Genomic DNA, 15752 nt, shown 5'->3' with positions numbered 1-15752 from the left:
TCCTTATTATGTGGCCTTCCCTGAACCAGAGGATGTATGGGAAGCCACCTCTCTGGATAGCTGCTGCCTGTATCAGCACTGTGGCCCTCAGGGTAAATCTCACATCCCCCCAGCTTTGCAGTTTACAAAGGGGCACTGTGGGGTCCAAAGCACAGGCCCCACATCTACCCAGGCTTGTATTAACACTGGCTACGTGGCTTCCATGAGCTCTGGAGCCCATAGTGGAGTTGGCAGGGTCAGGCCAGGGCACAGGGGCCTGAGCAGCCCAGGCCTCAAGGCCTGTCTGTCCCCTCAGCATGTCTGTCCTCTCCAGCCTCTGCCTCTCCCTGCTCTTCTATCAAACAGAAAACAGATGGGGCATTGCCAGGTGCATGCAGCATTTGGCGAGACCAGGGAGTAGAGGGGTCCCTAGCACCCGCCGTGCTTGGACATCATTGTCTGAGTGGCACTGGGAGCCAGCTGGATGCAGCCACTGCTCATGTTGGACAGGCAGCCGCAGGCCACAGCACACATCGCCTGTGGGTCTGGGTGGCTGTGGGCTCCTGCGCGGACTATTCTCGGGGCTTTGCGTCCTTCTCTATAAGCTGTGAATGGCGACAGAGGAGAGAGATGAGGACTGCTGTAAGCCAGCTGCTGAGGACTGGGCCCCGTGACCCTATCCAGCTCCCAAGTTCCTGAGCTGATGCCCAGCCAAGATCTGTGTGTGCAGGTGTGAACCTAGGGTGCCCCGGGGTCCCTGGGATCAGGTACCTGAAGCTGCTAGCCAGGAGAAAGTGGATCTCGTAAGAGAAGAGGGCTCACAGGAGAAGGGAGGAGAGGACCCCCATCCCCCCACAGACAACTCCTCTAGCACCAGCCCCCCCTCTTGCACCGTCTTTGAGTCCAGCCCAGGACCTGGCCACAGGACACCTAGGCTGAATCCAAGCCAAGGGCTACGTACATACTGGATGGCTCAGGTTGTGTGCCAAGCAGGAGGCTGTTGTAGAACAAGGGAGTGGTCACCTCTCGGGTCCTCACGCCTCCATGCCCTGACTCCTTTCCATACCCAGGCAGGGCTGAGTGGGGCAGAGAGTAGGGAAACCACCCTCTACGCCTGCACACCTGCAGAGGAAGACCCTGTGGTGGCCGTCACCTAGACAGTGCAGCTGGGCCTACAGAAAGCGGGCAGGGAGCTCTTGGCTCCCATTGATGCCTTAGAGCACTGCCTGTGGCAAGATCGGTGTAGTTAGGATGGTCCTTCCTTCTAGCAGGTTCTAGGCCCCGGGGATGCTAAGTGCAACCTATCCTCCCTCCAGCCACCTGAAGCGATAGCTCTTCCCAAGTTCTCCTAGGGCCCCTGGAGACCCAGCCCAATGGGCAGCTGCTCCTTGCCCTCCTGGTCCTCCCTCTGCCTCCCCCATGCCTTTGCAGGGGAGGTAATCCCATCTTGCCCTTGGCCCCCTGGAAGTGTGGGCTCTGGGGATAAGGTCTTTCCAGTCTGTCATGCTGTCACCTGTGGGAGGAAGTGGGTCTCTAGAGTTCACTCAGTCTGTTCCCTCACAAGAAAGTAGGCTTACGGTGGGAACAGGACCCCCAGGTCCCTTGGCTCCTTGCCATGAGCCCAGGTTCACTTCTGCTAGCCCAGTGCTCTTTCCTGTTCTGCTGTGGAAGAGATGCCCTCCTGATTTCTGTAAGCATCATCTTACACAAGTCTGATTTTCTGAATTAGATCATTGATTCTTGAGGAAGCCAAGCCTGATTCCCCCTTTACTGGTAAGGAGTACCCACTCCCACAGGAATACATCCACTTCCATAAGACATTCCCACAGGGACATGCCCACTCATGGACACACCTACTCCTTACAGACACGCCCACACAGTCCTGTACACACCCACAAAGCACAACCACTTCCAAACAGATACACCTACTCCCACACAGCCACACCCACTCTCACCTGGACACAGGTGATTCCCTCAGGCATGCAAGCAAAACTCTTGCATTCAGTTAGGCAGAACCGGTGTGTAGAGTGTATAAGGCGCAGGCCCATGAGCCAGCACCAATGTAGACAAGCGTGGCTGCTTAAGACAGCTTGGTACATACATGCTCAGAACAGGACCCCAAGTCCTGCCTCTACCCCTCCCTCCCACTTCCATCCAGTCTGGACGTACATCCTGTTGTTTCCTGTCCCCCGCCCCCTGTCTCTGAAAACACCCTGAAGAGACAGGAGGCTCCCACCCTGGTGAGTTCCTCAGAACATGACCTGGTCTCTCTCTGCACCAGTCTGTGCTCACAAGACTTTCGCCTTTCCTCCGGGCCTCATCCTGACAGCACGATGGAGCGTGCGTCTGAAAGGAATCAACTGCCTGCAGGGTTCCTCCAGGGCAGGTGGCATGGCAGGACACCACAAACGAGACCGTATCCTAGCTCTGTGCTGTGCTCTGATGCCTCTGTTTACACAGTGACACTGTGAGCGAGATAGTATTCCTCTCTGACAAGTGAGGAAACCGAGTCACAGAGTGATTAAGGAAGCTGTCCCGAGTGTGGCTCCTGGTATATGGTGTGGCACGGCAGGATACCAGCCTGACCCTGGAGATTCCATTTCTGCCAGGTGCTTTCGAGCACCAGGGTGACCTGCTCACAGCCCTGAAAAAGGACACTGCAAGTGTCCTTGTGGGCCTTGGTGCGTGACTGAGTCAGCCCTGGCCTCCTTATACCCAGGGCCACACCCCAGGATGGCCTGCTTGGGTTCAGGGCTCCGCCAGGAGCAGGGCTGTGTGGAGTTCAGAGTGCGTTATGTTTGGAGGAAATTGCTTCAGGCAGTTAGGACAGTGTGCTGAGCTGGAGGCACAGCTTGTCCGTTCCATTTCGGTTGTTTCTTTGTGCTTATCGTTTGGTCGACCTTTCAAATCAGTGGGCCGGGTGGCTCTTTATCTACCCTTTGAGATTGGAAAGAAGGAGGGAAGCACTCCCGGTGCTTCACCACAGCTGAGCCCTGAGTAATTTAAAAGCAGATTGAGATGTGTAGAGCGGCTGGGGAGTTCCGCCATTCCCAACATCTCTGTCTTTAGAGCTGGAATCTTCCCACTAATGGGGCTGGAGGGAGCCGTGTGGACCCAGGAACCTCTCCCCAGCCCCTGGTGTCTTTGGGCTCATGTTCCTGCTCATGTCCAGCAGCTGAATTTAAAAGAAATACCCTTTCTTTTCGTCCTTCGTTTTTTATCGCTGCTCTGTGCCTGCCACTCAGCCCAGGGAGGGTTTCCTCCTGGGTTGAAATGGCTCCTCGCCCTGCAGCCGGCCATTTCTGTCCCTGAGGACCAGCCACCATGTGGCCACCTTCCCTTCTCCCTAAAGAGATTGGTTTCTTCTCACCAGCAGCAACAGTCAGTGGTTTCTTTATGACTTCCCTCTGCCGTGGAGCCAGTGCCACACTGGGCTACCTTCAGCCAAGGGCTGCCCACCATTGGGACGACAGCTCAAGATCAGACGGCTTTGGGCTTGTATTCTTTTCACACTAAGTTAGACTCCAAAGAGGCAGGTGGAATTTTCTAGAGAGCTGGCAGTTGGACATCTCTTCAGCCTTCTACCCTCCACCCAGGGTAGGAAGACAGTACCCCAGTGCTCTTTCCTTTGGAAGTGGCAGTCCCCAACTTTTACACCCGAAATCCTGATGGTGGGGATGTCCAGCCCCCACCCCTCCAGGAAGTATGTGGAGAAATAGCACCAGTGGCACTGCACTTGGTTCAACTAACACATGCGTGATGTGGGCCGGGAGATGGTCCCTTCAGTAAAGTGTTTGTCTTCCAGGTAGGAGGACCTGAGTTCAAGCCCTAGAATTCGTGTAAAGGGCTGGGCCAGGTGACATTTGCTTGTAACCCCAGCACCGAGGAGGCAGAGACAGGAGATCCCTGGAGCTCACTAGCCAGCCAGCCTGACCTAATGGGCAAACTCTGAGCCAATGAGAGATCTTGTCTTAAAAAAATAAGGTGATAAGCTGGATGTGGTGGCTCACGCCTTTAATCCCAGCACTCAGGAGGCAGAGGCAGGTGGGCTTCTGTAAAATTGAGACCAGCCTGGTCTACATAGTGAGTTCCAGACCAGCTGGGACTACAAGGAGACCCTGTCTCAAAAAAAAAAAAAAGACCAATAAATAAATAAATAAATAAATAAAGTGGAGCATGTTCCTAAGGATGAACGCCAAGGTTGTCTGGACTCCGTGTGCACACACACGTGTACATGCACACACATATGTATGACAAAATGAAAAAGCTGAAGGACCTCCAGGCTTCACTGTCCTCCATCACCCACCAGGTGGGAGAGGACAGTGGGCAGGGCCAGGGCCTGACACTGTGTTCCCTGAGGGCCACGTGAGTCCCAACCACCTGAGGGAAGCATTGTCCTGGGCTGGTGGTACAGGCCCTCGCTTCTTCTGCCACTGTTGGGTGTCCCATCACTCCATCCTTTCTGCCCCTCTCTCTGAAGACTTTCCCCTTTCTGTCACCTCCAGTTCTGAGCATCGGTGAAGGAGGCTTCTGGGAAGGCAGCGCCCACGGCCACATCGGATGGTTCCCGGCTGAGTGTGTGGAGGAGGTGCAGTGCAAGCCCCGGGACAGCCAGGCAGGTAAGGTGGCCTCGAAGGTACCCGTCGACCTTACAGGGCCTGGTCACATTGTGGGGGCCCAGCCGCACCACTGGGTCTGCTCTCCTGGAGTGTGTAAAAATGGCCACGTGGAAAGAGGCAGCATTGCAAACCTCCTGTGTCCCTACATCATCCTTGAAAACAGCTTGACTGGTTCCGTTGCACTGGGCTCTGTCCAAACCTGACACATGTGGCAGACCCGTGTCGTGAGCTGGTCAAAGGCAGCAGGGTGTGCATCCTGTGTAGACTTGTTGCACAGATGTGAAGTGTGTGTCCTTGCCATCTTAAGGAGACTCTGGGGCTGAGTGATGTTTTCTTCAGTCCCCGGTGTGAGTGTCAGGAGCTTGTGTTGATGGGCAGGGCTCCCCAGACCCTCCCCAGGGAGGACTGTACAGAGGGAACTGCCCAGGACTCAAGTCAAAGCTGTCTTAGCACTGTTCCTTAGAGCTCTCCCCAAACCTGCTCTGGCTGAAAAGTATTCTAGGTGGTTTAAAAGGATTGGTACGGTGATGATGTCAGGGGCCATTTATATGAGATGATCTGAGAGCTGGACAGAGGGGACCCCTGGTGGCCTGTGGCCACCCGTGAGATTCACCTCTTCTGTGGGTTCCAGTTGGACCATGTACTCCCAAAAACACCTTCTGCGGATACTGACTGTGCTGTCTATGTGGACCCTGCGGCCACTGGATTTGGTTCAGATCTGTCCTTTACCCCATATTTTGGGGCTCGCTGTCTGAGTACTCCATGCTGAGCTACCTGGGTCCTTGGTCAAGTCAACCTGGGCCACAGGGCCCCTAAAGTCTGTCAGGGGTGAGACAAGCTTTCTCTCTGAGAACTTGGCTTTGAGGCAGTGATCTGTGTGTCTTGACCCGCTTGCTGTGGATGCTGCTTAGATGCAAATGCTGGATTGCATTGTGGGGTATCAATCTAATAAGTGCCTCATGCCAGGCCCATTTTTTGTTTGTTTATATTTTTGTTTTCAAGCACTTTCATGTATCCCAGGCTAGCCTCTGATTCCCCATATAGTCAAGGATGACCTTGAAGTCCTGATCTTCCTTCATTTATCTCCTGAGTGCTGGGATTGCAGGTGTGTGCCACCACACCTGGTTCATGTGTTACTGAGGATCAAACCCAGGGTTGGTGCATGCTAGGCAAGCACTCTCCCCCACTGAGCTACATCTGCAGCCAGTACGCCAGACCTTGAAAGGCAAGGTGGGAAGTGATGGGATGGGAATACTGTGTGGCTGGAGCAGGTTTTGCTAGTTGAGGCTGTGAGAGCACTAAGCATCCAGTATCAGCTGGTCCTTCATGGCCCCCAACCTACATCCAGCCCCGGTGTGCCCCCAGCTTCCGCTGCAAACAGCCTGGCCCACCCCACATCTAGGAAGGATGAAGCTAGAGAGTGAGGTCAACACCGCCCCCCTTCCCATATTTACCCTCAAAGCCACTTGTGTCACCCTGTCCTCTCCTCTCCCATTGGTAGGGCTTTGATATGCGGCTGACCCACACCTAGACAGTCAGCCCTGGGGAGCTACCTGAGAGGTCCTTGGCCCGTCCTGTTTCCTCTATCCTATAGAAGACCGGGACTTACTAGAAGTGGCCACATGGTGTGCAGCACCCTGCCCCACCCTCCGGCCAGCCTTGTGAGAGATTTGCAGCTTCTCGTAGCCCACTGGCAGAGTCCCCCACGGGTGGTAGAGCCTGCCAGACGGACACCCATCCTGTGAGAGGAGCTTCTGCAGGTGGAGGCTTGTGTTGGGGTTCATCACAGCAGAAGCTGTCATGGTTTGGTAAGGAGACTTCCCAAAGGGCTCCGTGCCCCCACTCAGACCCACAGTGGCATCCTTGATAGAGCACCATTGTCTACCTGTGCCGACCTGGTTACAAGCTCCCTCTGAGGGCTGTTCTGTGTCTTGGGCAACCTGGGAGGGCAGAATGGATCCTGAGTCTTCACCCCAAGTGTTTCCATGTCACCTCTTCCTGAGCACCCCCAGCCCCCAGGGTTTTGCTGGACATGGGAGGAAGACAGTTCAACCGCATCTCCTTGTGCCCCTAGGGGTCTTAAGAGCCGGAATATATCAAAACAAAGTCAGTTTTTTTTTTTGACAGTGCAAATCCAGTCTCTGCTGTTTGAAAGTCAGAAGACAGGGCAGCTGACTAGGCCTCAATCAAGGTGTCAATAGAGCTGGTTCCTTCAGGAATCTCTGCTGGGAGAGGGCCTGTTTCCTCTCTTTTCTGGCTCCTAGGGGTGGCTGGCTGGCCTTGGCTCTGGTGCCCTCCTCCCCTATGAGACCAGCAGCTATGGGCTGGGTCAGTCTCTGGGTTCATCTCTCAGACCTTCCCTCTGCCTCCACATCCTCCAGTTTTAGATGCTCGTGTGACCAATGACTCCAGCTAGATAATTCAGGTCCAGGCTGCCTGACTGGCAGCTTTGATGCCATCTACGGTCCGTCACCTTTTTAGGTCACTGTGTGGGTGACATGGTGGGTCCTGGAACTAGGACACAGGCATCTTTAGGTGCAGGAGGGGAATCCTTGTCCCCAGAGTCACTGGCAGATATATTGCACCATAGAATGCCATGGGTCCACCCAACATCTTGGAGAGTAAAAGACAGGGACAGCAGCCATAGGCTGGGCTCCAGGGCAGGAGATTTGCAGGAAAGTGTGTGTTTTGTTTTATGTGGACATCTTTCTAGTAACTTCTTTTGTAGCTAAGTTGCATACAATAGTACTCACGCAGTCTGGGAAGGTTAAATGTGTCTGATGGGTGTGCACAGACCTGTGTTGGGACTGAAGTGGGGTGTCCCCTTCAGCACTCAACTCCCATCTGGACTGTCCTCCAGAGGCCTGTGTTCAAGGCTGGGCCCTCAGCTATGGAACTACTGGGAAACAGTGGGATCTTTTGGGTGTGCGGCTAGGTTAGGTTATCGGGGGCATGCCACCACCACCACGGGGGTTATGGGACCATGACCTCCCACCCCACTTTCTGGTCACCATCAGCTACATACCCTTCTGAGAGTGTACCCATGCATGTTTTGGTAGACGCGTGATTTCATGTCTCTTTGCTTCTCTGGGGGAAAAACTGATGGGCCACGTGGTTGGAGCCTGTTCAGTCGCATAAGAAATTACCACATAGGACTGCGGAAACAACTAGGTCGGTAAAGTGTTCCATTCCCAGAAGCCCTGTAAAAACACCAGGTGTGGTGGTGCAGTGATTCCAGCACTGAGGTGGCAGACAGGGTCTTGATGGTCACACAGTGAAGTATGGTGGGCGAGCTCAAGACCCTGACTCAAAAATGAGGTGGACGGAGTTCTGAGGTTCTCTTCCGGTGTTCACATGCACACAGGTACATGTGCACCCCTATGTGTATTTATATATACACAAACACACACATGCACATTTAATGGAAGAGAGGGAGGAAGGAGAGAAGACAAGAGGGAGGGAGGGAGGGAGATGGAGAGAGGGAGCGAGGGAGAAGGACGAAGGAAGGAATTACAACACGCACTCTAAGCTGCAGGGCCACCTGGGACCCACACCTCAGTGCCTGATCTTTCCAGGTGCTCCATGTCAACAGCAGCATTTGGTGGTATCAGTCTCTGATCTCTGGTGGGTGTGAAACTGCTTCTTACCGTGAGGGTGGCCTGCATTTCCCCAGTGGCATTTGTGATAAGCCCTCTGTAGGTCCCTTTACCACATGCATGACTTCTTTCAAGAAGTATCTGTTGTGGGTTCTTTTCATTTCTAATTGGAACACTCCCTCTTGTCTGGGCATGTGGAAGTTAAGTTCTTTTCTTGTGATGACCCTGTTTATCGGGTCACCATCAGATCTGTGTTGTAAATAAGTCTCCTAGCCTGCCTTTTCATTTTTTAATTGCGTCTTTTAATGAGTAAAAGGTTTTTAAATTTTAAATGAAGTCCAATTTATCCTTTTTTATTCTTTCATAGTGCTTTCTGTGGCTTTTTTTTGACACTGGGAATTTGTAGACCTTGAATATGCATAGAATCCAAAGGATGGCTTGGAATATTTTTTCAATGTTTCCATTCAGCGAGCTTTTTCCACACAAGGTCAGCCTCGCCCGGGCCCATGGAGTTTGTTTCTCTTTGTAGAGCAGGACTTTGTACATCACAAAGTAAGTGTTCTGGAGCATTTAGTGGAACGGGCAAGTGATTCAAGAAATGAATAACCCACCAAGAAGGGGCCTGCAGGGTACTTTCTGCCTGTTACCAGAACACTGAGTTCCTGTCCCCTAATGAATCAGAGGCTGGGGACCAACACAAAATGAAATGGTGGCCCCAGTAATTGCTGGGTCACATTTCATGTGGAAGTGATGCCTCATTCTGAGTTGGGGTACAGGTGTTCATGGGACCTCATGGTTCCTCCATGGTATCTCCTCTGACCCTGGAGAGTAAATGATGATGGTGGTAGTGATGGTGATGATGATGGTGATGTTGGTGGTGATGATGGTGCTGTTGCTGCTGATGATGGTGATTTTGGTAGTGACAATGATGATGATGGTGGTGATGGTGGTGATGGTGGTGATGGTGATGTTGTTGGTGATGATGATGGTGGTGATGGTGATGATGATGGTGGTGATGGTGGTGATGGTGATGATGGTGGTGATGGTGATTATGATGGTGGTAGTGATGATGATGGTGATGATGGTGGTGATGGTGATTATGATGGTGGTAGTGATGATGATGGTGATGATGGTGGTGATGGTGATTATGATGGTGGTAGTGATGATGATGGTGATGATGGTGGTGATGGTGATTATGATGGTGGTAGTGATGATGATGGTGATGATGGTGGTGATGGTGATTATGATGGTGGTAGTGATGATGATGGTGATGATGGTGGTGATGGTGATTATGATGGTGGTAGTGATGATGATGGTGATGATGGTGGTGATGGTGATTATGATGGTGGTAGTGATGATGATGGTGATGATGGTGGTGATGGTGATTATGATGGTGGTAGTGATGATGATGGTGATGATGGTGGTGATGGTGATTATGATGGTGGTAGTGATGATGATGGTGATGATGGTGGTGATGGTGATTATGATGGTGGTAGTGATGATGATGGTGATGATGGTGGTGATGGTGATTATGATGGTGGTAGTGATGATGATGGTGATGATGGTGGTGATGGTGATTATGATGGTGGTAGTGATGATGATGGTGATGATGGTGGTGATGGTGATTATGATGGTGGTAGTGATGATGATGGTGATGATGGTGGTGATGGTGATTATGATGGTGGTAGTGATGATGATGGTGATGATGGTGGTGATGGTGATTATGATGGTGGTAGTGATGATGATGGTGATGATGGTGGTGATGGTGATTATGATGGTGGTAGTGATGATGATGGTGATGATGGTGGTGATGGTGATTATGATGGTGGTAGTGATGATGATGGTGATGATGGTGGTGATGGTGATTATGATGGTGGTAGTGATGATGATGGTGATGATGGTGGTGATGGTGATTATGATGGTGGTAGTGATGATGATGGTGATGATGGTGGTGATGGTGATTATGATGGTGGTAGTGATGATGATGGTGATGATGGTGGTGATGGTGATTATGATGGTGGTAGTGATGATGATGGTGATGATGGTGGTGATGGTGATTATGATGGTGGTAGTGATGATGATGGTGATGATGGTGGTGATGGTGATTATGATGGTGGTAGTGATGATGATGGTGATGATGGTGGTGATGGTGATTATGATGGTGGTAGTGATGATGATGGTGATGATGGTGGTGATGGTGATTATGATGGTGGTAGTGATGATGATGGTGATGATGGTGGTGATGGTGATTATGATGGTGGTAGTGATGATGATGGTGATGATGGTGGTGATGGTGATGATGATGGTGGTAGTGATGATGATGGTGATGATGGTGGCGATAATGGTGGTGATGGTGATGGTGATGATGGTGGTGGTGATGGTGGTGATGATGATGTGGATGATGGTGACAATGATGATGATGACGATGGTGGTGATGGCAATGATGATGGTGGTGGTGATGATGATGATGGTGATGGTGGTAATGGTAATAATGGTGATGATGGTAATAGTGATGATGGTGATGGTGGTAGTGATGACTGAGGTTTTATGTGATGGTAGGGGGATACTATCCAAGCCTGGCACTCCAGCTTGGCAAACCTGCTGCTCTGACTGTAGGCTGAGCTCTCATCTCCCCTCCGCCTCATGCTCCCTCCTTCCAAGGAGCTCCCTAGACTGCCCCATGCAGTTCCTGAAATTTCCTTCAGTTCCCACATTCTCCTCTATCGGATGACCCAAGTGTGCCTTGCTCTAGGGAACCTCACTCTCATGAAGGATGGTGATACCGACCAGCAACAGAGTCTTGGGCCCTGGGACTTGTGTCTTTTCAACAAGCTGTTTATTTTAAAATTCAGATGGTTTTTATACATCCCAAGGAATTGGCAGTCACATGGGATATGGCAGTCACATACAAAGATTTAGGATACAAAGAAACAGGACATATAGTCTGTTAGTTGGCACTAAAAGGATGCTTAAATTTTTCTCAAGATTATCAATGCCCATCGAGTAATTTATTGGCCACAATGTTTTCTTTCTTAGAGTTAAAAGCATAGTAATCTTTTAGCTCTTAGCTCAGAAGTAAACCTTTAACCTGGTCTAATCTCTTAGCCAAGGATAGCTGAGTTATTTGTTCAGGACAAGGAGATGAGCTAAGGGTTGTTGACCAAGGTGCGTTCCCACAGAGCAGGGAGCCTGCACTTATGACCAGGCCGCTTTCTCCTGCCAGTCTGGCAGTGTTCTGCAATAGAGGGCTGTCAGAGCTGCTGTTTCCAGTGCCCTCCCTTTAGCAGAGAATGCAGCCTGGACTGAAAAGTTTTAGGCTCACCTCACCCTAGGGCCTGGCTTCCTGGTTTCCTACACTCCTCTTGGTTTGGCTCCCTCAGGAAAGTCACTTTACCTTTTTGTATTAACTGTCTTACCTGAAATGCAGTCATTCCCACCATACACATCCTACAGGGTGGCCTGAGATGACGGGAGCAGAAGCCGCACTCATCGCAGCTGACGGCCGTTGGTGTCAGCTGCCTCCCTCTGTCCCTTCCTTCCTGCTTTCCTTTTTATTTTGGACATGGTTTCACTATGTAGCTCAGCTCAGCCAGAAACTCGCTATGTAACCCAGGCTGGCCTTGAACTTGTGATCCTCGTATCTCAGCCTCTCAGGTGCTGGGATCACAGGTGTGTACCACCATGCCCCAAACATGCTGTGTTTTCAGCAGCCGTGTGCCTTACTTCCAAATGCTGTGTGTTCTGTGGTCACTCAGTTCCTCCTCTGCCCAGCACCAGTTCCGGGCTTTGGCCCAGGAATCTCTGGGTCATCTACCGGTTGCATATTGACTTCGGTGTTCCTCTTCACGTACTCCAGAAACCAGAAACAAGCCTCGGACCAGTGATGCTCTCTGGGACAGGGGACCCTTCTACTCTGATGGTTATTCACCCTCTCTGTGACTCAGAAGAGGCAGGTGTGGGCTGTGTGCCGCTTGTGGGCAGCAGGCCAGCTCCACCGTGACCCCCCTGTGCCCTTTTCTACTTAAGTGAACATGAAGGCTTCCTCCTGGCTGGGCTGGGGTGCCAGCTTCCTGTGTAAGCAACTTAAAGTGCTCCCTTTAGAATCTCACGATGAGGGTTGGCTATGATAGGCAGCTCAGCAAGACCCAGCACAGAACATCCCCTGGCAAGGACAAAAGCCAGAGGGACATGGGGGTTTCAGAGGGCTGAATGGCCCTGACTATAGTGACGTGTGGAACTTTATTAAGAACAAGAAGCAGTTTTGTCTTTAAAAGTCAGCGTCAAGGGCTAAGGGTGGTGGTACACACTAATCCCAACACCCAGAAGGCAGAGGCAGGTGCAACTCTTGTGAGTTTGAGGCCAGCCTGGGCTACATAGTGGGCCCCAAGGCTGCCAAGGCTACATGATGAGAAGGGAAGGAACGGGTTCTTGTGGGTCTTGTGTAGTGATCATCCCATGCTGTGGAGCCCAGGCCTGGTGCTCAGAGGGAGAAAGCTGTGCTTGCGGCTGCTCGGGCCTCACACAGCCCACAGCCCCATCCCAACTTAGAGGCTGCTTGAGTCATGATCGCTCTTTCAATTGAAGGCAAAAAACTGTGAGCCCATTTCCTGTGTGAAGGATACATCAGCTTACACAGCTGTAAAGCCTCAGACTGACCATTTTCAGGCACAGCTGGATCCAGGTGCTTACAGGATGGGCCCAGGGAGCCCTCTCCACCTCTGGGCCCTCACTTCTCTGTGGAGGCTTTATTCTCTGATCAGCCTGCCTCTCAGGTGGCCCCAGGAGCCCACAGGCCTTTTGTCCTAATAAATTCTAAGTCCAACAGAAAGAGATATTGACTTGGTGCTGGCTATTTGGTTCAGCCATATCCCCTGACAGCTACAGTGGGGCCGATGTGACTCATGAAGCCAGTGATTGTGGCAGGGACTGGTACTGCGGAGGGGATGCCCAGCCTGGGATGGGACACAGGGAGCGAGGCAGGGAGAGAATGACATGTTCAGACAGCGGGGTTGCTGTGAGGACGTAGATTCTGTCAGTGCTCAGATGTCCCTTCCTCAGGGAGGAAGCATCTGGGCTCTTTGAAGATCAGAGAGGACACTGTCCTTCCCAAGGACATGAGGATAGTAAGGGGAGTGGTCCCCACTTCCTGCAGCAGAGGCTAGTAGAGTCTCCCTATCAAAGAGCACTCCATTAGTCACCGTGGGTGGAAAGCCTCCACAAGTCTCACAGTGGCCAGGAGGCCTCTTCCAAAATAGAGCGCTTCTGTTATCTTTAGAGCAGTTAAAAATACAGGCAAATGACTCTATTAGCACAATTACAATCTAAAATATTAATAAGCAGCCTCAGCCAGCTTGCAAAGGAGCCACTAACTGCTCCCCAACGGGACATAAAATAAATATGAGGGCTTGCTGTACCGCCTGCTAACGACTGTGTGTTTGTTAAACAACCCGGCACACACATGCAACCCCACCCTATATTTTTACGCCATTTTATTAAAATACATTCGGAACTGCTTCGGTTGGGCATGGGGGAGGGGCTGCGTTTGTCTCGTAGCAGCTGCTCGGGTTTTAAATACTGGTTTCCATGCCTGGGTTCACCCCCAAAAATAGAGTTCCACGATGTCTGCGTGATGTTTTGGGTCACGTTGGGAGGATTTGGTCTTCAGCTTCACTGTGGGACCCAGGCCTTCCCCCGCCTCTTCCCAGAACAGTGGTGGACTGCTCTGGGTTACCATGGCAACCTGGCAATGCTGGGCGCCAGCCCTGCCCTTCTTCCCCACAGCCCTCCCTGATGCTGTGAGTGGAAACTCACTTTGTGCTCAGCAGTCACCTTGGGTGCGGGCTCAGGAGGGCCGGGAGACGGCATGACCCAGATGCGCATGGGCAGGGGTCACTCAGCACATCGGTGGGGCGCAGTGGGAGGACAGCAGGCTGGGTAGAAGTTGCTGTTGTTCCATCCCACAGTCTAGGTAGCTCAGCCCTCTCTGCCTCAGAGGTAAAAGTCCAGGCTCCCAGGTGGAGCAGAGGGCTGGTTCAGGGGGACGCTTCCCCCAGCTGGCAGACCCGCTACCCAAGCATCCTCGATCCTCACCTGGCCTCTCTTCCATGCATATTGAACCCTAGCGTTTCTTCTTCTTCTAAGGGGGTCAGCAGACCCAGCAGGCTGGGCCCCAACCCGGCCGGCTCTTCTCGTCTCTGACCTTCTCTAAGCGCCCTGTCTGTGAGCACAGCCACACTGGGGTTGATGCCTTGGCTAGGAATCGTGTCTGTATGGGGCGAGGGGCACGAACACTGAGGCTGCCCCCCAAGACATCTGTGAACGATGCCCCCTAGCTCAGTGCTTCCCAAGTATGACATGAGGGCAGAAGCTGCCTGTCTGTCCTGAGGCTGCCATTGGCTGGCCTGTATGCCTGCCCAGCAGCATTTGGAAGCCAGGGCTGTCCCAGGGTCCACCCTTGGGTCAGGGGACACAACCTGGATCCTGGAGTCCACTGCAAAGGCAAAAGTACAGCTTCTGATTTAAGGCCACAGGCTCAGGTGTCAGAGCCTACACTATGTCCTTGCTGTGTGACTATGGACAAGTTGTTCAGCCTCTCTGAGCCTCTGTTTTCAGCTCTGAGTGGTGCACTTTACTGGGCTTTGGGCTGCCACGGGAGGGGATGAATCCCTTGGAAATCTCCAGGTGCAGTATGGCCCTCTGTCACAGCATCCCACATTTCAAATACAACAGGGTGTGACATAGACAGGGCCGGCCCAGCACTGGGGCCCAATGAACAGCACAACTACCCAGAAGCATGGGGTGGGTCCCCGAGGTCAGTACTGCACAACTTCTAGGGTGTGCTGACTGAGCTGGGTCTGGAGCCATGGATAGAGACAGCATTAATCAGTATAAATGCCTCAAGGAGACTTGGGTAAGCACCCGGGTGGTGGCTTATAAGTACCTGTGGTCAAGACTCATTGACCGAGTTGGTGGTCCTTGGTGACAATCAAGACAGGAAAGACACAGCCAGCTGGTGACAGTGCGTCCCACACCGTACATGGCCAAGCAGAGGGGTACCAAAGAGTGGGTGGAGGAGCTGATAGATGAGTGTGGATGGATGAATGGAGGCATGCAGAGGTGGGGGAAGGCTGAATGGATGGGTGGATACACATGAAAGATGGGCAGGTGGATGGATTCATGGATAGATGATGGATGGATGGGTGGATGGATGGATAGATGAGCGGTGGGCAGGTGGATGGATTCATGGATAGATGATGGATGGATGGGTGGATGGATGGATAGATGAGCGGTGGGCAGGTGGATGGATTCATGGATAGATGATGGATGGATGGGTGGATGGATGGATAGATGAGCAGTGGGCAGGTGGATGGATGAATGAGTGGACGGATGCATAAATGGGCAAGTAGGTGGGTGGAAGGGTGAGTGGATGTGTGGATGAATGGATGGGCAGGGAGAGTGTGGGTGGATGAATGCATGAACACATGGAAATGTAGATGGGTGCCTGGGTGCATGGTGGACAGATGAATGGATGGGTGGGTGGGTGGGTGGATGGATGGGT

The 15752-nt window shown here is 52.2% G+C and overlaps 1 protein-coding gene across 2 annotated transcripts in view; it reads left to right on the top strand.

The window, feature by feature from the left end:
- Shank2 (SH3 and multiple ankyrin repeat domains 2) overlaps positions 1-15752 on the top strand; it is a 523081-nt gene that overhangs the window by 264184 nt on the left and 243145 nt on the right. For both annotated transcript variants that reach the window (XM_029557122.1, XM_008854979.3), the window contains one exon: positions 4485-4598. In XM_029557122.1, the coding sequence (XP_029412982.1) occupies positions 4485-4598 (114 nt within the window). The remainder of the gene's footprint in view (positions 1-4484; positions 4599-15752) is intronic.

The sequence above is a fragment of the Nannospalax galili genome, unplaced genomic scaffold, assembly GCF_000622305.1.
Source record: "Nannospalax galili isolate Female #2095 unplaced genomic scaffold, S.galili_v1.0 scaffold1307, whole genome shotgun sequence".
NCBI classification, from domain to species: Eukaryota; Metazoa; Chordata; class Mammalia; order Rodentia; family Spalacidae; genus Nannospalax; species Nannospalax galili.
The sequence above is the reverse complement of the archived record's forward strand: the minus strand, read 5'-3'. Positions and strand labels throughout refer to the sequence as shown.